Source organism: Aethalodelphis obliquidens, unplaced genomic scaffold (genome assembly GCF_003676395.1).
Source record: "Aethalodelphis obliquidens isolate GAN/ISIS:26980383/991018 unplaced genomic scaffold, ASM367639v1 scaffold65, whole genome shotgun sequence".
Classification (NCBI taxonomy): Eukaryota; Metazoa; Chordata; class Mammalia; order Artiodactyla; family Delphinidae; genus Aethalodelphis; species Aethalodelphis obliquidens.
Genome location: NW_020838009.1, coordinates 5,467,392 through 5,491,582, shown reverse-complemented (window position 1 = coordinate 5,491,582; position 24,191 = coordinate 5,467,392). Strand labels below are relative to the sequence as shown.

Sequence of the window (24,191 nt, the reverse complement as noted above, 5' to 3'; positions counted from 1 at the left end):
GTCTTTTCCTGCCCAGGGCCTTTCTCTCAGCTGGGCTGTGTCCCCGCTGGAAGGGGGTGTGCTTTACTGCTGGGCCCCCTGCTCTCTGGACCCCGATGGCCTTGGGCCTCCAAGCGCTAATTACAGCCTCACCCTGAAGAAGAAAAACCACAGAGATGGTGGCTTTTGAAGGGAGGGATCTGTTCTCCTTTATAAGATCCGCTCATGGCTGGTGCCACTGTGGCTTCTGACTCAGACCAGGGTGCAGGGAGTTCCCCGTCAAGCAGGAGCATCTTCCTGCTTCCTGGTTTGGCTCAAGGTGATATAAGCAGAGCAAGGGGAAGAGCATTCCAGAAGGCTTTGGGCATGCGAGACTACAGGTTTGATCTGGAGTGAGTCTTCTCCCTCACTGCCAGTTGGGCAGCATCTTGAGGGGCAGGGGAGGGGTAGCACCATAGCCCTTCAGGTAAAGGGAGGACCCTTTCTGGGGGCTGAAAAAGTCAAGCCAGCCCTGTCTATACTGTCCTGCAAAAATATTGGGCTGGCCAAAAAGTTCGTTCAGGTGTTTCCGTAACCTCTTAAGGAAAACCCGAACAAACTTTTAGGCCAAGCAGATACTATAATACATTCACATGTGCTCTAAGCCCCAAATGCCTACCTTTCAAAGTCTTGGGGCACAAGCAGAGCCAGCAGAGGAGGACCCTTAGGGGGTGGAGGAGCCCTGTGCTGACTGAGGGCTTCCTGAGGGCAAAGTCCTGCGCAAAGTCCTTTCGTGCTGCTCTTTGCAGACGGGGAAGGCGAATCATCCTCAGAACACACCTGTTATTGCTAGTATTCAGTTAGGAGATGTCTCCGAGATCACGGAGTTGGAGAGTGGCCGAGCTGGGATCAGAGCTCTGTTCTCTCTGGTTCTTCCCACCCTTGCCACCTGGCCCCCGAAGGCAGAACGTAGATCCCCCTCCCTGTCTGCCTCAGCTCCCGGGGAACAAGGCTGTGCCACCACTGCTGCTTGAACATGTGCCCAGGGCTGCCGTCCTTGTCTGTCTCCTCCTGATGCTGTCTCCCGGGGCCCCGCTAGCACTCACACGGCCCTCTTGGCCCACCTGTCTCTGCCTCTGACCTCCATCACCACTTCTCTTAGGACAGCTTCTTCTCTGTTTATTTAGTTAGTTATTTATTTTTTTTTTGCAAAAGCTTTCTTTATGAACCACGTGACTCTGATTAAACCACTGAGATTCTTTAGGCCTCAGTTCCCTCTACCATCTGTAAAATGAGACGTTTGGACCTAAGGACACCTTTTCCAGTTCCCTTCCCTCTCTGCCATTCTGTGATTCTCAGAGAGAAGCCCCTCGCCTCTTCTCTGTTACTTTAGCCCAAAGTTTCACGTATATTTGCCAAGACTTTTAAATTACCAAGTGACAGATGCTCACTGAACGTGATAAATTGGATTATCGTTGCCAGTTGTTCACTCCTTCCCTGTAATGAAGTCATAAATCCACACCTTTTTTCCAGAAGGCTTTACAAAACTTCCCACTAGAGTAGGCAGAGTATATTTCCCTGCCTCGTTGGGATTTGGCTAAGCTAATAGAATGTTAGCAGATGTGACGTGAGTAGAGGTTTTATTTTATTTTATTTTTTAATTTTTATTGGAGTTTAGTTGCTTTACAATGTTGTGTTGGTTTCTGCTGTACAGCAAAAGTGAATGTCATACATATACATATATCCCCTTTTTTTAAGATTTCCTTCCCATTTAGGTCACCACAGAGCACTGAGTAGAGTTTCCTGTGCTATACAGCAGGTTCTCATTAGTTATCTATTTTATACATAGTAGTGTATATATGTCAATCCCATTCTCCCAATTCATTGCACTCCCCCTTAGCCCCTTGGTATCCATACATTTCTTCTCTATATCTGTGACTCTATTTCTGCTTTGCTAATAAGTTCATCTGTACCATTTTTCTAAATTCCACATATATGTGTTAATATACAATATTTGTTTTTCTCTTTCTGACTTACTTCACTCTGTGTGACAATCTCTAGGTCCATCCATGTCTCTGCAAATGAGACCGTTTCATTCCTTTTTATGCCTGAGTAATATTCCATTGTATATATGTACCACATCTTCATCCATTCATCTGTCAGTGGACATTTAGGTTGCTTCCATGTCCTGGCCACAGCTATATAGGACACACTTTTCTCATGACAGATAGCAGAAGCCCAAGAGGCCACACCAAACTCCGAAGCAAGTTTAAAACCTCTACTCGCTACAGCATTATTTACAATAGTATGTAGCTGCTGGTCCCAGAATAAGAGGCATGTGGAGCTAACGGGCATGTGGACTCCCCCCCTCAACACCTTGATGACACCATTTGAGCCCCCGAATCCAGCTATACCTGCACTAGATATATCAATAAAATTCTCTGTTTTGTTTAAGTCAGTGTTTAGTCAGCCATTGCTGTAATAATGCTGTGTAACAAACAATTCCCACATCTTAATGGCCAAAAAAGACAATTCTGTTGGTTGACGTAACTGAAAAGTCCAGCAGGGTATCTGGCACAGGTCTGGCTGGATGCAGGGGCTCAAATGGTGTCATTGAGGCTCTGTCACTCTCCAGATCTCAAACAGGCTTTCTCCACTCATTCGTGGATTCAATCAACAAATACTGATGGAGTGCCCACTATGTTCCAGATGCTGAGGTTACAGTGGTGAAAAGAGAGGCCTCTGCCCTTGGAATGCTTATGTTTTAGTGGGAGAGACAGACAATAAAAACGGAAGCAAACAAATAAGTAATCTAGTGCCAGGTAGTGATAAGAGCTATAAAGTAAATAAGGTGAGGAAGAAAACCATGCAAATACCTGGAGGGGAGGATTCCAAGTAGCACAGGACCATGAGTGCAAGGGCCCTGAGGGGCAGGATGTGCACAGTGTGTGCCAGGTGTGGTCGGAGTGAGCTGAGCAGTCGGAAGGGAGACCGGAACTAGGCAGGAAGGGGAGTGGCCAGATGGCCTGGACTATTGGAGGTATGGTACAGAGTTTAGAATCTTGTTCCGGTGTTAAAGGAAGCCGTAACAGGGTTTCAAACAGGAGAGTGTCATAAATTATAATACATGTGTATTTTAAACCTTGACCCTACATAAAACCTGTTAAAGTGCCAGTTGTTTTTTTTTTTTCAATACAAACTATTTAGTAAATAGACTTTAAAGTCTGCTTTGAAGTAATGAGGTTGATATCTTAAAATTCAATATGGTTTCATTTGCCTAATGGTAATCAAGTATTTAATCTTTAGTTTGAGGGTTAATCAAACTAGGTTATGGGTCTCCCCTCTTATAGCCAGGATTGCTGATGGTACAGTTACAGAAAAGTCATCAAAAGTCAGCCTGCTTGCAAAAGCCAAACACTGTCAACACTTTCCCAAAGTTTCATAACAATCTAGCTTTTGCCTTAGATACCTCATGTCCTAAGTGACACCACTAGTAACACCACAGGCTGGTTTCGAGGTAGTTTCAGAGATGCCAATAATGGACATTTTCCCCATTATGGTCAATTCATGGTCTAGCTTCTTAATACATTTAAAGTAGCTCTGTGTATGTGTGTGTGTGCATGCAGGTGAGAGGGAGTGGGGAAGGAAAAAGAGAATCAGTGAAATAAAAGCATGTCTTCTGTTATTTTATAAGGTAAAAGAATTATCTGTTGAACTTGACATCATTTTCATCTGCTCTTACTTTCCTACACTCCAAAAAGTTAGTCTTCTTTTCCAATGAACATATTCTTCGTAAAGTCAAATGAATATGATCCAGTAATTCCACTTATATTCCACTTTTGGATATACTATATCCAAAAGATTTGAAAGCAAGGATTCAAACAGATATTTATACACCAATATTCATAGTAGCATTATTGACAATAGCCAGAAAGTGGAAGCAACCTAACTGTCCATTGACAAGTGAATAAACAAAATGTGGTATGTACACGCAGTGGCATATTCAGCCCTAAAAAGAAAAGACATTCTGACACATACAACAACATGGATGAAACTTGAGGACATTACAGTAAGTGAAATAAGCCAGTCACAAAAGGACAAATATTGCATGATTCCACTTAGATGAGGCAATTCAAATTCATAGAAACAGGAAGTAGAGTTGTGGTTGCCAGGGTCTGGGCGGGGAGGGAAGACGGGTGTGGAGTTTTAGTTTGGGTTGATGGAAACATTCTGGTAACAATTGCACAATAATGTGAATGTTGTTAATACCACTGAACTGTATTCTTAAATATGGTTAAGATGATAAATTTTATGTTATGCGTGTTTTACCACATACACACGAAAGTCAAACGGATCTTCTGCTCCAAAATCTTTCTAAAACCCAGGTCTAGCATAAGTCTGTCTGCTACAGACGCCAGCTACTGCCTCATTAAAGTGCAGTTCACTCCAATAAACCTCAAGGCAAGGCCTCAGGAGCTCTCATTCCATCTTTTTTTTTTTTTTTTTTTTTTTGCGGTACACGGGCCTCTCACTGTTGTGGCCTCTCCCACTGCGGAGCACAGGCTCCGGACGCGCAGGCTCAGCGGCCACGGCTCACGGGCCCAGCCGCTCCGCAGCATGTGGGATCTTCCCGGACCGGGGCACGAACTCGCGTCTCCTGCATCGGCAGGCAGACTCTCAACCACTGCGCCACCAGGGATGCCCCTCTCATTCCATCTTAATAGCGCTGACAATTATTTCTTTGTATAAACAAGTGTTTAAATATTAGGTAAGCAAAGTCACTTGTGTAAACCTCATTGCTGCTAGGAAATTCACTGGAAGATGTGATCGCAGGCATGGATCCTCATTTCTTGAGGCGCAATGTTAGTGCAGAAGCTCCTCCACAGTCACAAAGGTACAACCCATTCTCCATGGCAGCTTCTTTGTCCCCAGCCAGGCCCAGATGGCCTTTTTACACAGGGCATCATTTCAGTAGCCTTGAAGAGTAAGGCCTCCTCTTTCCAATCTTTAATGCAAGTGTCAATTAGGAAAATCTACGTGTCAGAATGCAAGCTGTCCATGTCACTTTAAAAGCCATAGAAACACCACACTTCTGTAATTCATACTTTTGGTCTAAATCAGCACACCACATTTTTATATCCAGCTCCATCACTTGCTGCAATGAAAGCTGGAAACTCTGATACAAAAATCTCTCTCCACAGGCTTCAAGGTTTCTGGTGCTAAATGTCCTTGTAGAGAGCTACCTCCTCAAGGAGGTGTCTAAGAGGTTGCCTCGGCCTTCTGGTACCCCTGCCAGGTACCATGCTATTCGATGGGAAAGATGGTGCACAGCTGTGATTTTCTCTCAGAAGTTCATCTTCCACACAGGTGGCAGGTACTTTTGTTTCAGTGAACTCAAAAAACTCCTGGAAGATCTTCCTCTTGTTCTCACTTCTTATCTGCCAGGCTGAGCCTCTTCAAGGGAGAAAGGTGACCTGCTATAGCTGGTGGTTAGGTGATAGTGGCAAGCCTGGTGTGGACAGAGAGAGTGATGACTCGAGAGATGGTGGGGCGGGGGTGAGTGCAAAGTGAGTGAAGGGAACTGGTGGTGCTGAGAAGTATAGACTGCAGGGCAAGAGTGGAAGCAGAGACATCAGTTGGGGGACTGCTGTGTTTTTTAGGCAAGAAATGATGGAGGTTTGCACTAGGTTTGGTGGCAGTGGACGTGGTGAGACATGGTCAGATTGGGGAGATATTTTGAAGGTAGAGTTCTGAGGCTGTGCTGATACATTGGACGTGGAGTGTGTGGTCGAAAGAGAAGACAAGCATGGTCCCAAGTGTTCTGGACTGAGTGGATGGTGAGGCCGTTTGCTGAGATGAGGACTACAGCAGGAGGGGTAGGTTAGGGGGCATGTGGGAAACTCAAAACTTGATTCCAACATGATGATGTGAAATGCCTGTTAGATATTCAAGGGCAGATGTTAGGTAGGCAGTTGGGTATATGAGTCTGCAGTTCAGAGGAAAGGCATGCTGGAGAGATAGACTGGGTGGGAAGAAGAAGTCCCAGAATTCTACTTTCTGGGTCAGACCACACCACTCCACCCCTGCCACATCTACACTGAGAGGTGTGAAAGAGAGAGTCTGGAAGGCTCTTTGGTGCCCTCCACTTCCGCACTGGCCGGAGGGAAGACGGTCATGCCTCAACAAGGACAGTTGGGGTGGAATCGTGAGGATAAAGGGCTAGTTGGAGTGGGTTCAAGGGAGAATAGGATGGGAGGAAATGGAGACAGAAAGTATAGAAAATTCTTTTGAGGAGGAGAAAAATGTGGTAGTAATTGTAGGTAGACGGGAGTCAAGGGGGGCTTTTTTCTTTTTCCTTTAAGATGAGAGGAATTCCTAAATGTTGATCTTGCTGATGAGAATGATCCAGTAGGGAGGAATAGATTTGCCGGTTCAGGAGACTGTGGAGGTAACTGAGGGAGCAAATCCTAGGCAAGAAGGGGCAGGAGCTAGTGCCTTCACTGTCAGGGGGCAGAGGAAACAGGAGGAGAAGGCCAAGGACAGTCCTACCCAGACCACATGGAATCGTACCTCCAGCAAAGTGCAGTCCCATGAACTTCAAGAATGGAGGTCATGAGACCACCGTCCCATGCTGGGAAGGGAGAAACCCCTGACACTCACTATGCATCCACCTCGTGGCAGCCACTGTTCACCCCACTCTACTATGAACAGAGTTTCTCAGGAAACTTTAATCCTGACCGTTTTTCAAGAATGTTCTCAGTCGAGCCAAAGCCTGTTCTTCTCCTGATGGCACTGTGTTCGGGAAATACATTTGTTTTGAAGCCCTTCCACGAAACAACTCTAACTTTGACAAAAAGAAGAATTGACCGGAAGCATTCTGAGAGTCTCAGATACCTAAATGTGGGATGGAACGATTGCAACCAAGGACTGGAAGGCACTAGGACCCTCTCCCCACTCGTCAGCTCCCCTCCTTTCTGCACAGGGACTTCATTCACTTTTACCAACTGCCTTTCCAAAGAGAGAAGCATGGCCACTTCCCAGCCTCCTCTGGGAAGTCCTTTCTTTCTTCTCCAGACTGAACTTTGATGTCATTTAGTCTTGTGGCACTTATTCTGCATTTGAATTTTCTGGTGGTTTGTGTCATATCCCCTCACACCTGTGTTAATGAAACAAAACCCCTGCATACGCATCCCCGGACCCAGCGCAGGGCCAGGCGTGTGGTGGGCACTCAGTAAAGTTGGTTGAGCAGTTGGCCGAGTGAGCGGCTGTTGGCCGTCTGCACTTTGCTCTTTGGGGAAATCTGAATTCTTGCGTCTCCAACAGAGAATTGCCCTTAAGGGGCCCAGTTTCACTTGCTCTTACCGAGCACACTTCTGCTTCCTTCATTTGCCTTGTGTCTTATTGCCATTCCATTTAGGGCAGTGGAAAGTCCGAGGCCCTCTGCCCAAGTCACTTGAAGGTCCTATTCAAATAGGGTTTTCTCTTGTACTTCCCCCAAGATGACATTTGGGGAAAGAAGAGATAATTTTACTTTCGCTTTGCCAAGTAAAACTTAACCGAAATACTAATATAGCTTCAGCCACAGTATCAGTCTAATTGTGAAGTAGGCCGTTTGTCAAATACTCAACATTACTGGCCATGATAATAATAGGATCCAGTCAACATGTGTCTTGCACGTGTCAGTCCCTGTGCTGGGCCTGCTGAAGAAATCAAAGATGAAAAGGCAGCTCTCTTCCTAGGAGAGCTGCCAGCCAAGGGCACCAGACAGCACCACAGCTGCCGTATAAGACACGCCAGATGTGTTATTGCTCGGGCGCAGGGTCCCGTGGAAACACACACTGAGATCTCTCTCGGCTCAGGTGAGTAGGGAAGGTTTGGTTTGACTGGGCCTTGAAGATGGAGAAGGTTCGGCAACACACGGATGAAAGAGGAAAGCCGCTGCCGTGGGAGACAGCAGGAAGAACAAATTCCTGGAGCAAGGAGAGCACGCCACAGAGTCAGGGCAGGGGGCAGGACTGGGGTGAAGTGAGGTCGAGTCAGAGCACGAAGACCCTTCGAGGAGTTTGGGCTCCTCTTCAGAGACAGCAGGAAGCCCTTGGAGGATCCTGATCTGGGGAGCGGGATGAGCAGTGGGTATTCAAGTGAGATCCAGAGAGGGTGAGGAAAGATGGTCTGAGCACACACCTGTCCACACAGGTGTGCAGAAGGGATGAGGGACAAATCAGTGCAGGAGGACATGTTGCACTCAGACATTCTGTCTTATGTGGGCCCATTTATAATTGCCACCTCCCCCTGGCTTCAGCACCCCCTACTCTTTTTCCTCCTCCATCTCCTTTGTGGCCTCTATAACCTTAGTCAAAACCCCACCCCACAAGCCGCATCTGGTGATACCTCTCATCTTCCCTCCCTGCCTCTCAGCTCCCTTGGTCCACAGCTGGTTGTTCTCTCCAGGGCCCAGTTTCAGCCTTGTTCCCAAAGACAACAGGAGAACTGGGGGAAGTCCCACCTGCTTATATTGCTCCTAGGACTTCCTGGAAATTCGTCTCCTCCGATAGGAACCAAGCTCCCACCGGGAGCCCTGTCTCGCTGGGCTACTGGCTTTTCGTGACAGGGAGGGGACTTGCCTCCACTGTGTTTTCTGATTATCGAGGCTTGGCTCCACCAGACCAAGGGAGATGACGGGGCGGGGTGGGGGGGGCACCCAGGTGGCTTCTATTTTCCCCCCTCCCTTTTGTGTTACGATGGTGTTCCCATTGAAGACTGTTGCTCTCTGCAGAAAATTTGCCCCAGCCGGAGCCTTGGAAAAGGGAAGCAGTCATGATAAGCTCAGAGGAGCTAAAGAGTAAACCACGGTGGGAGTTCCCCTGGGCCACCTCCTCCGAAGCAGCCAAAAGCTAAGCAAGTTTCCGCCCAAGGTCTGCCTTTGGGGAAAAGAGAAGTTGACCTCGGCAGCCTCTCCCTGAGGTCATGCACGCAGTCCTCGAGCCAGTCATCAGCCAGGGTGGCCTCAGGCTTCTTCCCTCATATTCCCCATCAAAACTTAACCTTTGTCAGTCATTGCTTTCTGCTTCTTGGTCAGAGCAGGAGGTGGGCTCATGGCATGATGAGATCTCTGCCATCAGGAAGGAGATTAAATGAGGTCTTCTCCAGGCAATCGTGCCTCAACCCACTTAGAAGACTTCTGGCTTCCGAGGATCTAATCCAGAGGATTCTCAGCCCTGCAGTAACCTGATGGTTGTAGAGGTGGGCAGGATCACCCCGAAATTAGAATTGCCTCCCTGATTTTCCAATCCAAAGGATTGTATGAGGATGATATTGGTTACGTTGTACACGAACATGATTGTGTCTATAAGTGACTTTGCGTGTGAGTTGCACATTGTGGCAATTTTAAAACATGTCTGCAAATTCTTGACACTCTTCTTATCAAAAAAAGTGTCTGTGTTTCCTTTCCTTGAATTTGAGCAGGCATGTAATGGCTTCTACCACTAGAATATGATAGAAATGATACTCTGTGAGTTCTAAACTGGGTCATAAGAGACCACTCGGCTCCTACATTTGTCACTGGAATGCTTGCTCTTAGGATCTTCAGCCACCATGTGAGAAGTATGACCAATTTGAGATTGCCACACTGGAGAGACCACGCAGAGAGATCCTGAGACTACGCGAAGAGAGCTGCCTGGCCAAACCCAGCTGTTCTAGCCGCAGCTGTTGAGACATTCCAGCTAAACCCCAGACATCGTGGAGCAGAGACCAGTTATCCCTCCTGAGCCCGGCCCACGTTTCACATTCATGAGCAAAACAGATGATTATTGTCTGAAGCCACTAAGTGTTGGAAGCCGATTTGTTAGAAAGCATTTAGAAAGCAATAGACAACATACGTGTATGGATGTGGCAATTCATGTAAACACCATGGCTAGACACGAGGTTGTAGTTCACATATATGTTTGTGATAATAATTGCAACATTGCAGCCCCCAGTACTTTACAACTGGAAGAAGTTGTTAATTAGTTCTTAGGAGGCTTCATACTCTTCCTATTCTTATTTTCATGACAAACACTAGTAATTCCCTCAGCCCTAGCCAAGACGCCATGCTTCTTCAGTAGAAACTTCTGGCAAAATGAGTGCAGTATGGAGAACACTTTCATCAGGACATAGGTGCTTACTAGGTGTGCACAGATTTGGGAAATCATATTCTACTGTCAACCCCCCTCCCCTATCCATCTGCACCCCTCAGTCCACAGTAGATCAGTGTCATACGTGTGCACTTCCAGACTCTCAGAAGCTTGGCTCCATGGCCTTAGGATGGGTTCCAGGAAGGATCCCCATATTTGAAGCTATACCTCTGCAACTTCCTCTAATTATTCACTCTGCAGTTCCTTTGATGCAGTTCCCTATAATGTGGCATAGTTTCTTCTAGATTAAAAATTCTTTAGGGGCAGAAAGTTTTCTCCAGCATTTAACACAAACCCCAGTACTCAGTAGCAGCTTAGTGTGTGTTTATGGAATAATTAGGTACACATATGGTAGAGACATGGTTGGACACAGGGTCATGGTTGGACCTAGAGACTGTCATACAGAGTGAATTAAGTCAGAAAGAGAAAAACAAATATCATATAATACCACTTATATGTGGGATGTAGAGAAATGGTACAGATGAACCGGTTTGCAAGGCAGAAACAGAGGCACAGATGTAGAGAACAAGCGGATGGACACCAAGGGGAGAAAGGAGGGGGTGGGATGAATTGGGAGATTGGGACTGACATATATACACTAATATGTATAAAATAGATAACTAATGAGAACCTGCTGTATAGCACAGGGAACTCTACTTCACTTTGCTGTACAGTAGAAACTAACACAACATTGTAAAACAACTATACCTCAAAAAAAAAAATGTACACATATGGTTTCCAGACCCCACCCATTCTGGCTGACTCCGTCAGACTGTACTCAGGTGAACCCCTGATTTCATACAAAGCTCCTCATGGGGACAGAGCTGCTCAGGAGATAGGGAACCATGTGCTGGTCCTTAATGGCCTAGATACAGGACCCTGGTGAATGCAGACTCAGGTGACAGTGGCATTGAGAAAGGATACCTCCCTTTATCCCCCGCCTGGTTCCTGGTCAGCTACTTGTCTCTGTCCCACACTTTGCTCCACCGCAACACACCCCCACTCCAGTCTCTGCACTTTATATACAAATAATTCTTTTTGGAAAAGACTTTGTCTTTCTTCCACCTATCCTTGAAAAGTGAGTATTTGGAAATGCTCCAAGATAAACTAAAGCAGGCTACCATACTTCAGAATTTTTAAAATAATTCCTTTTCAGATCCAGAAGGTCAGGAATATAGAGCCTTTAACGTAGTTGGCCCCAGTTGTGACATCAGTGCATTTCATTTGTTCAACAAAGATCAACTACCTGGCTTCCCTGGGTCCAGGCTTCGACACTGGCAAGAGAGAGAAAAAAGGTAGACCCTGACCTTGGAAGGCTTAATTGCCACTCTTAAACCACATGCTTATACTACTTTTCCAGAAATGCTCATCACCATGGGAATGTAATGGTGGGAGAAAATAAATTTTCCCATCCCTGTGGTGGTTCTTACGATGCTTGGAGGAGAGAAAGCCGCCTGCCCTTGGCTTCCTGTGAACCCACAGGCATCCTCTAGGAGGGGAGGGGGCGACTTCCCCAGGGGACATCCTGGAGAAGTGGCTTGACCACGTGTCTGTACGCTCCCTTGTTCTATACAGGTCCCGTGTCAGTTTAGAACTCCACGGAGAAAATGCCAAGAGAGGATTAGATGTGTGAGAGATTTAGTGGGGGGAAATGCCTGTGGGGGGGGGACGGGGAGGGAGGTGGAAGAGGCTGGGAGAGCTGTCAGACCACAGCGCAGGGCTGACCTGGCAGAAGAAGAGCCAGGAGGAAGGAAGATTGGGCAAGAAGAGCCTCAGGCTGGAGTGCAGTCTAAGCAAGGCTTCACAAAGCTGATGGCAAGTCACTGAATCAAAGTCACCTTTCGAAGGAGGCTGACCTACAGGAATCGCTCTTCCTATTCCTGCCTTGCCCAGTCATTGACCTGGGACTGCCTGTGGGTAGCGCGGCCTCAGTGCAGAGGCGGGTAGGCAGTAGATTCAGGGCCCGGCACCTGGGGCCCTTAGTCAATTACATTCTCGTGGTATGAGGTCTGAGAGGTGCGTTTTCATGGCCCACAAGTTCCTATGAACCAGCACCTTAAGCACCATCTCTCCCTTCCTTCTCTGGAGATAATTCAGAACTACAAGTTAAATGGATTTTTTTTTTCCTATTTGCAGCTCTTCAGAGACACTGATGCAAAGAATCAAAGTTACTCCATAAGTGGATAGAAAACAAAAAAGTGAATTCCGTTTCTCAAGGGACCCTGCATTATCTCCTCTTTCTCCCACCCACTACTCCTGCCTACTAGCGAGACTGGCTCCTCAGTCGACAGTAAGACGCAGCCAGCAGACAGGGATATGGTTCCCTAACTGCCTTAATTGCCAGGTACTCTGGTGAAGAGACTTGAAATCCGCCCCCAAACCCCCAGTGCTCTTCTTAGCCAGTAATTTCACCACGTCTGCCAGCTGTTTCCCAGAATTGGTGCCAAAGCTAAATAAATGGCAGATTTGCATTTCACTTGAAACTGTGCACTTAGGAAGTTATGCCTTTCCCGGGAAGCCCGATTTCTCATTAGTCCGTAAAAGAATGATGGGGAACCAGGGCTGATTAGGCCCCCACACTGCACCAGGTGTGGTTGTAGGCGCTACAGGGGTCATCTGTTTCATACCTCACCCCTCTGAGGTCAATGTGTATGGTCGCATTTTACAAACCCGGGGCACATAGTAAGGGAGCAGGGATTTGGGGAGGACCGAGGCTGGGTCCTCTGACTCCAAGTCTAGTGTTCTTTCTGGCTCCTAATTTCTATCCACACATTGGACAATTTGGCTGACTTAAGAGGAATTAGAGGGGGACTTCCCTGGTGGTCCAGTGGGTAAGACTCTGAGCTCCCAATGCAGGGAGCCCAGGTTCGATCCCTGGTCCGGGAACTAGATCCTGCGTGCATTCCGCCAACTAAGAGTTTGCATGCCACAACTAAAGATCCCACGAGCCGCAGCTAAGAAGTCCGCATGCCGCATCTAAGACCCAGTGCAGCCTAAATAAATAATTTTTTTTTTTTTTAAAAAGAGGAATTAGAGGTATTGGCTTATAGCAGGTTTTTGTCTTCTATCAGAAGTTCTTGGGTTGTAAAGATTAACGTATTTGAATTACTGTGAGTAAAATGCTGTCAAGAGAGCTTGGAACACCGTGATCACACCTTTAGTGGCTGTGACCACAACTGCCACGAGGATGATGATCCACCTGAAAGTCTAGATCAGGAAATCTATCCTAGGTAAATTCCTTTGGGTTAAGGAGTCCTTTCTAATCAACCTCTTCTATAATCCTGGTGCTCGGGAGTAGAATATCAAGCTACTAATTTCCTAGTGTGACTTTTTAGAGGATCTCTTACATTTAGGGCAGCCATAGATACTAGACTGTTTTGACAGGAGACTGGACTTAGGAAATGAATAACAGAAAGGAAAGGGATGGAGAAGCTTGAACCCCTTTAGTTTTTTAAAATAAATTTATTTATTTTATTTATTCATTTTTGGCTGTGTTGGGTCTTCATTGCTGAGTGGGGGCTTTCTCTAGTTGTGGTGAGTGGGGTCTACTCTTTTTTGCGGTTCACCGGCTCTAGGCGTGTGGGCTTCAGTAGTTGCAGCACGCGGGCTCAGCAGTTGTGGCTCGCAGGCTTAGTTGCTCTGTGGCATGTTGGATCTTCCCGGACCAGGGATCAAACCCCTGTCCCCTGCATTGGCAGGCGTATTCTTAACCGCTGCACCACCAGGGAAGTTCCTAAAATGATCCATTTTAAAGTGAACAATTTAGTGACGTTTAGTATCTTCACAATGGTGTGCAGCCACCACCTCTATGTGGTTCCAAAACGTTTTCATCACAAAATAAAAGCCTGTACCTACTAAGCAGTTACTCCCCTCTCCTCTTAGCCTCCGGCAATCATCAAGTTGCTTTCTGTCTCTGGATTTACTTATTCTGGATATTTCACATAAATGGAATCATACAATATGTGACCTCTTACGTTTGGCTTCTTTCACTTGGCATCATGATTCTGAGGTTCATCCATGCTGTAACATGTATCCGTACTTCCTTTCTATGGCGGAATAATCTTCCACAATTTGTTTATCTCACCATCTGCAGATGGACATTTGGGTTGTTTCCACCTTTTGGCTATTTTAAGTGATGCTGCTGTGAACATTCGTGTGTAAGGATTTGTGTGAGTCCCTGTTTTCAGTTCTTTTGGGCATATACTTACAAGTGGAATTTCTGGGTCATAAGGTAATTCTACATTTACTTTCTTTTTTTTTTTTCTTTTTGGCCGCGCTGCACAGCATGTGGGATCTTAGTTCCCCAGCCAGGGGTGGAACCCGTGCCCCCAGCAGTGGAAGCGGAATCTTAACCACTCGAGTGCCAGGAAAGTCCCTATAGTATTTAACTTCTTGAGGAACTGCTAAACTTTTCACAGGGGTTGCACTGTTTTACAATCCTGCTAGCAGTGTATAAGGGTTCTAATTTCTCCACATCCTTGAATTTAAAACTTTAAATACTGCATTAGGGCTTCCCTGGTGGCGCAGTGGTTGAGAGTCCGCCTGCCGATGCAGGGGACACGGGTTCGTGCCCCCGTCCGGGAAGATCCCACATGCCGCGGAGCGGCTGGGCCCGTGAGCCATGGCCGCTGAGACTGCGCGTCCGGAGCCTGTGCTCCGCAATGGGAGAGGCCACAACAGTGAGAGGCCCGCGTGCCCCCCCCCAAAAAAAACCAACCAAAAAAACCTGCATTAATCACTTACAGGATGAGGAAGTGGCCTCTCTTTGAAACATTTTCTTCTTTCACATGTTAAACTTTCTCTTTCACACAGAGCCTACGTATGAAAGTGACAAGGAGGAAGGATACTATCAAGTGATGCAAACAGAAATTCCACCAGCCTCCAGATACCATGTGTCATATTACGCGAAGCTGCGTGAGTTTGTGCTTCAGACTGCCTTGGTCACTTCCAGGTGAACAAGCTCAAGACTTTGCTCTCCAGCAGGAAGAAGATGACCGACAGCGAGTTTGGCTATATTCACATGCTGGCCCAGGACTACCTGAAGTACGTCTTGCAGATACCGCAACCTGGATCTGGTCCAAGCAAAACATCCAGGGTGTTACAAGACGTTGCTTTCTCAGTCCAAAACGAAGTTGAAAAGAATTTGAAACCATGCTTGGACAATATTGATGTTGTGTCCATAGACACCGCCAGAACAATATTCAACCAAGTGATGGAAAGGGAATTTGAAGATGGCATCGTTAACTGGGGAAGGATTGTGACCATATTTGCATTTGAAGGCATTCTCATCAAGAAACTTCTAGGAAGGCGAATTGCCCCAGATGTGGACACTTACAAGGAGATTTCTTACTTTGTTGCAGAGTTCATAACCAAAAACACAGGAGAATGGATAAGGCAGAATGGAGGCTGGGTATGTGTGATGGAAATATTCTTCGTTGTTCTTTACTTTGAAATAGGAATTGACAGTTTCCTTGCTGATTAAAAAAAAAAAAAAACTACGTAAGGATTATATTTTCCTTGGGTAGTTTGTTTTAAAAGTTTTAAAATTTTAAAATAAAATTTCTAGCTCATTTCCAATGAATCTTAAAACTTTATAGTTGGAAAACTCTTGTGGTTTCAGTTTTTATTCCTAACCATGTAAATTGCAGGAGTGAGTTTTGGGGATTAATAAAAGATGCACCTCCCTAATGCATCTTTAGAGTCAGAGTCTAGTCTGAGACTTAGCTCTTGTTAGCGTTCTCATGACAATGTAGAATTAGTACAGAAAGAGTTGGTATTAGATGCTGTTATATTTAGATATTATGTTACAAAAGACAGGTGTAAATTTTTGCAAGTTCATTGCTTACAAATTGATTCTTTTTTCAGTTTTCTAATATGACAAATTCTGGCTGGTAAAGCTTGGTGACTAAAAAAAAAATAATGTACTGCACCACCAGCAAGAAACTATTCAAGAATCTCCAAATAAAAATTCACTTTATTATCAGTGTCTCAAAAAGCTAAGATCGTGCAGGGAGCCTATATTACAACTCATATTGATAAGGGGCCTTTCCCAGCTGGACCTATATGCTTTTCTTTATATCCCAATACACTGAATACTTATTTTTTACAGCACTTATGTCCTCTCTTCAACACAAACCCTGGCCTCCCCTCTTCCCAGAGCTATCCACTGGTATCAATTCTTTTACATGCAAAACATGCCTGTTGAACATATCCATAGAAAATATACTCAGCACTTCTTTGTAAAAACAATTGTTATAAATTATTAAATACTATGTAACAATACTAATATAATACTAAATAATTTATAGTATTTATAAATTATTTGTATAAATAGTACATGGTATTCTTTTTTTTTCATCCAAGGGCACTTTATTTTTTAAAATTTATTTATTTTTATTTATTTTTGGCTGTGTTAGGTCTCTGTTGCTGTGTGCAGGCTTTCTCTAGTTGGGGTGAGTGGGGGCTACTCTTCGTTGTGGTGTGTGGGCTTCTCATTGCAGTGGCTTCTCTTGTTGCAGAGCACGGGCTCTAGGCGCATGGGCTTCACTAGTTGTGGCACAGGGGTTCAGTAGTTGTGGCTCGCGGGCTCTAGAGCGCAGGCTCAGTAGCTGTGGTGCATGGGCTTAGTTGTTCCACGTTAATAAGTATTTAAAAGAGTACTACAGGGACTTCCCTGGCCGTCCAAGGTTAATGAAGACAACGAGCTTCCACTGTAGGGGGCTCAGTCGCAGCATATTCAAAAAAAAAAAAAAAAAAAGTACTACATACATATACGCTGTTGTATGTAAATGCTGTTGAATGGTTATTTCTAGCTGATGGATATTTATTTAGTTCCAGAGCTATCACAAACAATACTTCATTGAATATCTTTAATCATGTCTTCCCTTGTGTGTGTGTTTTTCTAGGATGGATATTGGGACATAGAATTGCTAGGTCATGGTGTAAACACTTTTTAAAATTTACTAGATTCTTGTCCTCCAAAGTGGTTCTACCAAGTCATGCTCCCGTCACAGCTTGTTCAAATATCCCACACTTCCTCCCTTCCTGGCTGACTAACATTAGGTTATAGTAGTCTGTCATAGTTTCCCTATTCCGCTGGCTTAAAAATATATACCTAATTTATCTTGTTTTAATTCTTGTTTCCTTGATTACTAGTGAGGTTAAACATCTTTTCATATTGAGCGTCTTTACATATGTTTATTGACCATTTGTAATTCTTATTCAGAGAACTGCCTATTTATATCCTTTGCTGTTTTCCTATTATTTTGTCTTTTTCTCACTGATTCGTAGGAATTCTTGGAATATTCTGGACACAAATTATTTTTATATATGTGGTAGATATCTTCTAATTTGTTGTCTTTTAAAACTATAGATGTCTTCGGTGCTTATGTCTTAAACGTTGATGAAATCTTTTACTTGATGTTTTTTGCATTTTGTTGAGGTCTTTCTGCATAACGTTAGGGCTTACTGCAGCCACTCCCCTTTCTCCATCACCTTTTCTTCCTGGAACTCAGCCTGACTTGGGGCTAGACAAAGCATGTGAGATATTTGGTCGTGTTTTTTTCTGGTTGCTGTGGAAAGCTATACTGAAGGACGGGTGGAAATTTCAGCTATTACGCTGTGTAGGTTTCAAGTGAAGGCAGAAGTTTGTTAGCACGGAGGCCCACGTATGAGCATACTAGTTTACAAGCTCTGCATGAGTTTGCACTGTATTTGGAACACCCAGAAAATGAATAAACGTTACTGAAAATTTTAACTTCTTAATAAATTTTGTAAGCTCCTGGAACTCATAATTGGTGGAGGGTGTGGAATTGTCTCTGAGAAAGTCTAGAAGTGTACTCATCTTTTGGGGGTGGTACAGGTGTAAGTGTGAGTGAGTATGGCAGGATATAAACACACATGTGCCCTCCCACACACACACATCAGCCTTCACCAAGTCCTTATGTAGGTTTTAAGCTCTTGACTTTTCCACTTGAACAGCTTAGACAGAATAGAAATGCCCTTTAAGATGTCATTTCAAAGCAACCTCAATAGTCCTTTCCCAGCTCATAGGAGACACTGAATCTGTTCAAGACGGGCAGTGCTTTTTTGAATCAGTACAGACCAGCATGGCAAACCAGTATCTTCTTTGTATACTGATGTGGACAAATCTGCTCGAATGAATGAACCTACTCTTGACTGACTTACTTCCAGGGAAAGGGTACAATCCCATGCCTGTGCTAGTGGAGTCAGGTGGCCCATAGGAAGAGAGGAAGATGAGGAGGCATTTTACAACGTCATCAAGAAGCAAGCACCAACGTCTGACTTTCTACCATCCTGGAAAACTCTCCAAAAAAATCACTGATCTCTTGTCCTGTCCACAGTCATTCATATGTGCTCGTCATTGGCTCCAGATTAAAGATGCATGCCTATAATGAGAGATGAGAGGGGCATTTCACCTACACCTAGAGAGTACCCATATTTAATTAAATTTTAAGTGTGCCCAGAGATTTTATGAAAACTTTTGGATCAAGAATGTGGTAGGTGAGGACAGCAGAGATAATAAGAGCACCAACTCTGAATCAGACGGACCTGAGTTCATTTCATGCTTACTACCTGTGTGACGTAAACAAGTTATTTAACTTCCCTAAACCTCATGTGTAAAATGGGGACACTATTGCCGTCTATCTCCCAGGACTGGTGTAAGGATTAAATCAATTAATATCATATATAAAGCACCCAGAACACAGTTTCTACAAATAAGAACTCAATACAAGCTTAGAGCTATTGTTATTAGTAGTAGTAGTATTGCCTAACTTCCCTGAATAGATTTAATCTCCAGAAATTATATCATCAACTATAGTTAGATATTAGCCACCATCTAAAACAGATGCCCTAAAGGTTAAAAAATAAGACCAGTGTATCAAAAATGGGGTCATAATCTCATAAATTAGATTATTTATGACATTAAGTGAGTTACTTTCCTTCCTTTCTTCCTCCCCTTTTTCCTTCCCTCCCTCCCTTTCTCCCTTCTTTTCTTTCTTTCCTTTTTTCTTTGCTGCTTCTCATCTCGCTTTCTATTCCTCTTCCACATTTACCGTTATTTCCTCCTGTCCCTCTGCCAATTTGACGTGCTGAAAACGAATAGGCTCTCATAGATCTCACAGGAGAGCTAGTGCTATTTGTTTTTTATCAGTCTTTGGCATTCATGAGGAAAGGCTGGTTCTTAAAAACCATTAGAATGTGCCTGGGATGAAATTCATCTCACCCCTTGGGATTGCCTTTCCTTTGCAGCTAGGTGGCTTTCTTACTTTTGCCCTCTTCAGTTAAGCATTCTCCTGTGCCTGTGCTGGTTGAGTGGAAAGGACACTCAGCCCTCAGCTCCACACGGGAGGAATCATGTCTACCTAATGCACCACCGAATACTGCATGCTTGGCCCAGGGCCTATGGTATAGAAGGTAGCCAACAAATATTTGTTGATGGAGTGATTGAATGAACTAGCATAGAAACTGAGATTTGAACTCTGGTTTTCCCATTCACTAGAAGTGTGATCTTGAGTGAGTTTCAGAAGTAACTTGAAACTCAGATTCCTAATGTAATAAATATAATAAATATTATATTATGTTATATGTAATATATAATGAAGACAGTAATACGTACCTTAGAAGGGAAGTTAAAAGATTAAAGGACATTTCTGTAAGAGTGCTTTGTAAACTGTCAGATATTAATACAACTATGAAGGTTATATGGGAAATTCCAGAAAGTTTAAATATGTAATTCTTAAAACTACTCTAATACCAAAAGAAAGCCCCTTTTGAAAGTAGGGATGTACAGTCAGAATTGGTGCTTTCCAAGTGACCAGTATATTAAAGTCTGAGTCATAAGAGTTAGGCAAAGTAGGTTGTATTTTTCTATGATCGTCTTGCTTTAAATAATGGTCTGGTGAAGGCAAATAAAAGGACACACAGGCATGTAGACGACTGACTAAGTATTCAATCCGGCAAAGGCATCTCCAAAAGGCGTAAAGATCTAGCAGCAATGAAATACAATCTCAAGAATTCTTACATATCCTTTGATTAAATAGATTTGGGGGCCAGATTCGTCTTGTATTTCTTTTGAATTTTAACTTGAGATTTAAAGATCATTTAATGAAAACTAAGGTGAAACGTAGTTCAAGTCTTCCTGTGGGTCCTTCAGGAAACCTAAGTTCAGCTCTCTAACTCTGGGAGTCACCCGGGACCCCTTTCCCTCATACCCTCTGTCCAACTCATCAGCAAATTCTGTTGGGGGCACCTTTGAAATACTGCATATCCAGTGCCTCCAGGCAACTTTCCTCTCTCACTTGACTATGTCAAGAGCCTCCTATCAGTGTCCCTACTTCCATGCTTGCCCTGCGATGGTCTGTTCTCCACATAGCAGTCAGAGTGATTTTTTAAACAACTTGCCTCACTTATTCCATGTTAACACTTTCAGTGTCTACAGAATATCCCTCCAGTTTTAGGCATCATAATTTACTTAAGCCACTCCCAACTGTTAGACATTTGGGTTGGTTTCTGTTTTCCCTTCTTAGAAATAATGCTTCAATACTGAACATGAAGATGGTTTTCCCCCCACATTTTAGAAGACCACCTCATGATCACTTTCTAACACTAGAATGATTGGTTCATATATGAGTATAATTACACTACTTATACATATTGGAATACATATTGCTTTCAGAAGGTTTGTATCAATGGGACAATGTCACAACTTTACCAGCATTGGGCGGAACCATTAGATATAATTTTGAGGGTTTAATAGGCTTAAGATAACAAGGTCAATTTAATAGGTCTAAAAAACAATAACATATATTAAAATGTGAATTTATTTAACTGCTAGTAATGTGGAATTTTTTCCCATATACTTTTTTAAAGACAATTCTATTTTTTTATACAGCAGGTTCTTATTAGTTATCTATTTTATACATATTAGTGTATATATGGCAATCCCAACCTCCCAATTCATCCCACCCCCTCTTCCCCCCATATACTTGTTAATGATTTATATTTCTCTTTTTAACAGCCTTTGCCTTTTTTTTTTTTTTTTTTTTTTTTTGGTACGCGGGCCTCTCACCGGCTGTGGCCTCTCCCGCCGCGGAGCACAGGCTCCGGACGCGCAGGCCCAGCGGCCACGGCCCACGGGCCCAGCCGCTCCGCAGCATGAGGTATCTTCCCGGACCGGGGCACGAACCCGCGATCCCTGCACCGGCAGGCGGACCCCCAAGCACCGCGCCACCAGGGAAGCCCAGCCTTTGCCTTTTTTAACTATTAAGGGCTTGATGATTTTTCTCTTACATTTCAACGAACTCTTTCATGGCAAATGTAAATAGTCTCCTGGTCTGTTGTTCTTATTTTAGTTTCTTATCGTTTTAAAAAAACTTTCATCTTCATATTGCTGAATTTGTCAGTTTTTTCCTTTGTTCACGCTTTAATATTTATTCATTTATTTATTTATTTTGGCTGCGCCTGGTCTTAGTTGTCGCATGCGGGTTTCTTAGTTGTGACATGCATGCGGGATCTAGTTCCCCGACCAGGGATCGAACCCGGGCCCCCTGCATTGGGAGCACGGAGTCTTACCACTGGACCACCAGGGAAGTCCCTCCTTTGTTCATGCTTTAGTTTAGAACTTTAATATATATGAGGATGACATATTATCTGCCTAATTGTAATAGATGGTGATCATTGTAACAATAATAAAAATCATTTTAGAGTGCCCCATTAACACGGGGTTTGTGAAAATTCTAGGAAGGCGAGCACTGAAGTGCATGCACACCTAGAATGTACGGGAAATGTGTGAGTGTGTAAGGGCAGGGGACAGAGGAAGAAGAGAAGGGGCAGTCTGTCTCCTCTGTTAGCATGTGACAGCATGCATCTCCCAGCATGACTCCACACTTCACACAGAGGCTTAGTGGATGCTGGCTTTCTTGCTGAGTCTTTTCAATGGAAAATCCACCTGACTGGTGTTTGTCTGCGCTGCCAGTGATGCTCAAAGACAATTCCAAGGCACTACAGAGTTCTCTGTCAAAGAAATATGCTTGGTTTACATTTTGATGTTAGTCACACTAGACTGTGAACTACTTGAAGGCATTTGTAACCCCCAGAAATGGAACTTGCTGGAGGTAGAGCAAATGTTTACAGGACGAACATTAAAAAAAAATTATTTTAACTATTTTCTAATCTTCTTGGTGGTGGTTTGAAAATTTACGGAGTGCAAAGAACGGTGTCTGCATCCCAGTAGAGGTCCAAGCACTAAGAAGTCAGGTAACCTTATGTAACTTATTTTTTTCTGGACCTCAGTTTCCTCATTTGTGAAAATAAGAGAGGGCATTAGGCCGGGTGATCTCATAGGTACTTTTCAGTGAGGATGCTCTATAAGAATAGATTATAAATTAATTACACACAGTGTCCGGTTTATACTCTTATTTTAAAAAAAAACATGTCTAATCAAAAAGAGAATGAACTGTAATGGAAACCACAATGTTCTCACAGGCTCAGAGGCACTGATTTAATCTCGCTTTCCTGTTGAGTCCTTATGACTCTCAGCACAATGGGGTTTACAAATATAAATGCATATTTCAATACCAGACATTTGAAAGAAAAAGAGGGAAAAAGAAGATAGATTTTCTGTCCTCTAGAGCTATGCCATCCAATAGAGCACTTGGCTGTCACTTGTGACCCTTGAACAGTTGCAGTGTGGCTGGTCTGAATTAAGAGATGCCCTAAGTACAAACACACATTGGGTTTTAAAGATTCAGTACAAAAAAAAGTAAAATATCTTGTTTCCATATTGATTACATATTGAAATCATAACAGTTTATTTATTTACTCATTCATTCATTCATTTATTTTTGGCTGTGAGGCAGGCATGCGGGATCCTAGTTTGGCAAGTAGGGATCGAACCCACGCCCCCTGCAGTGGAAGTGCAGAGTCTTAATCACTAGACCGCTAGGGAACTCCCCAAATCACAACATTTTAGATGAACTAAATATATTTGAAAAATTAATTTTGCCTCTTTTTACTTTTAAAAATGTGGCTACTGGGAATTCCCTGGTGACCCAGTGGTTAGGACTCTGCGCTTTCACTGCAGAAGGTGTGGGTTCAATCCCTGGTTGGGGAACTAAGATCCCGCAAAAAAAAAAAAAAAAAAAATGTGGCTACTAAAAAAAATTACATAGGAAGCTCGCACTATATTTTTATGGACAGCGCTGCTCTAGAGCAGTCTGGAATGGGAGATAGAGAATGATAATAGGATGAATAGAATAAAACTGGTGAAAGTACAGAGAAGATTGACTACCTGCATTATTTAAATGAAAGTTTCTTTGCTTTTCATTCCAGCAAACTTAGTCTCCACTAATTGTTAAAATGTTAAATTTGTTCTCTCATAGGAAAATGGCTTTGTAAAGAAGTTTGAACCCAAATCTGGCTGGCTGACTTTTCTGGAAGTTACAGGAAAGATCTGTGAAATATTATGTCTCCTGAAGCAGTACTATTGACCAAAAAGGACACTCCGTATTGTGAAATCTGCCTAATTTTCTTGAATCGTACAAGAAGCACTTGCCAACACTTACTTCTACTTCTAAACAAATAACTTTGATGATATAACTTGACATTCCAGAGTTATGGGAATTTTGTCCCCATTTTAATGAATAAATTGTATGTATTTGTTTCTATACGTAATTTGTGTCCTGCCTGCGGGTCCAACAAAAGGGTAAAGCTCAATACAGGGTACAGAGATTGAATTAAGAGAATGATGACCAGGAAGGTGATGTCTTCGGCAGATTTTCTTAAGGGTGTGTCCATTACCCAAAAATCATTTTCGGTGTCACCAGTCTAGACTGATGATGGGTGAGGTCTGCTTCCCATGTACCTCTGGGCTCCAAGCTTTCTGGAGTCCCCAGTGCCCCTAGATGCTTGCGTAGGGTTTTCCACCAATGCCCTCTCTGCCACACTTTAGAGTTGCCATGTAAAGTTGACGAATATGGCAACCAGATATGGAGGAGACTCCGGGATAGTCTGAACAAAGACAGGTAAACGATTCAACAT

The 24,191-nt window shown here is 43.8% G+C and overlaps 1 protein-coding gene and 1 long non-coding RNA gene across 10 annotated transcripts in view; one reads left to right on the top strand and one right to left on the bottom strand.

Moving 5' to 3' along the window:
- Window positions 1-24,191, bottom strand: part of LOC113610725 (uncharacterized) — a 54,258-nt gene that overhangs the window by 24,901 nt on the left and 5,166 nt on the right. For 2 of the 9 annotated variants that reach the window (XR_003429190.1, XR_003429196.1), the window contains one exon: window positions 22,554-22,867. The exons of 4 other annotated variants lie outside the window; for them this stretch is intronic. This is a non-coding gene — a long non-coding RNA (uncharacterized LOC113610725). Of the gene's footprint in view, window positions 1-13,815; window positions 13,864-15,499; window positions 15,605-17,209; window positions 18,539-22,553; window positions 22,868-24,191 lie in introns of those variants that run through there. 3 more of the 9 variants (XR_003429195.1, XR_003429194.1, XR_003429193.1) reach the window with 3 other exon arrangements.
- Window positions 14,872-23,820, top strand: BCL2A1 (BCL2 related protein A1). Its single transcript, XM_027089080.1, has 2 exons — window positions 14,872-15,540; window positions 23,534-23,820. The coding sequence occupies exons 1-2, from the start codon at window positions 15,121-15,123 to the stop codon at window positions 23,639-23,641; spliced, it is 528 nt and encodes a 175-aa protein (XP_026944881.1). The 5' UTR covers window positions 14,872-15,120; the 3' UTR covers window positions 23,642-23,820.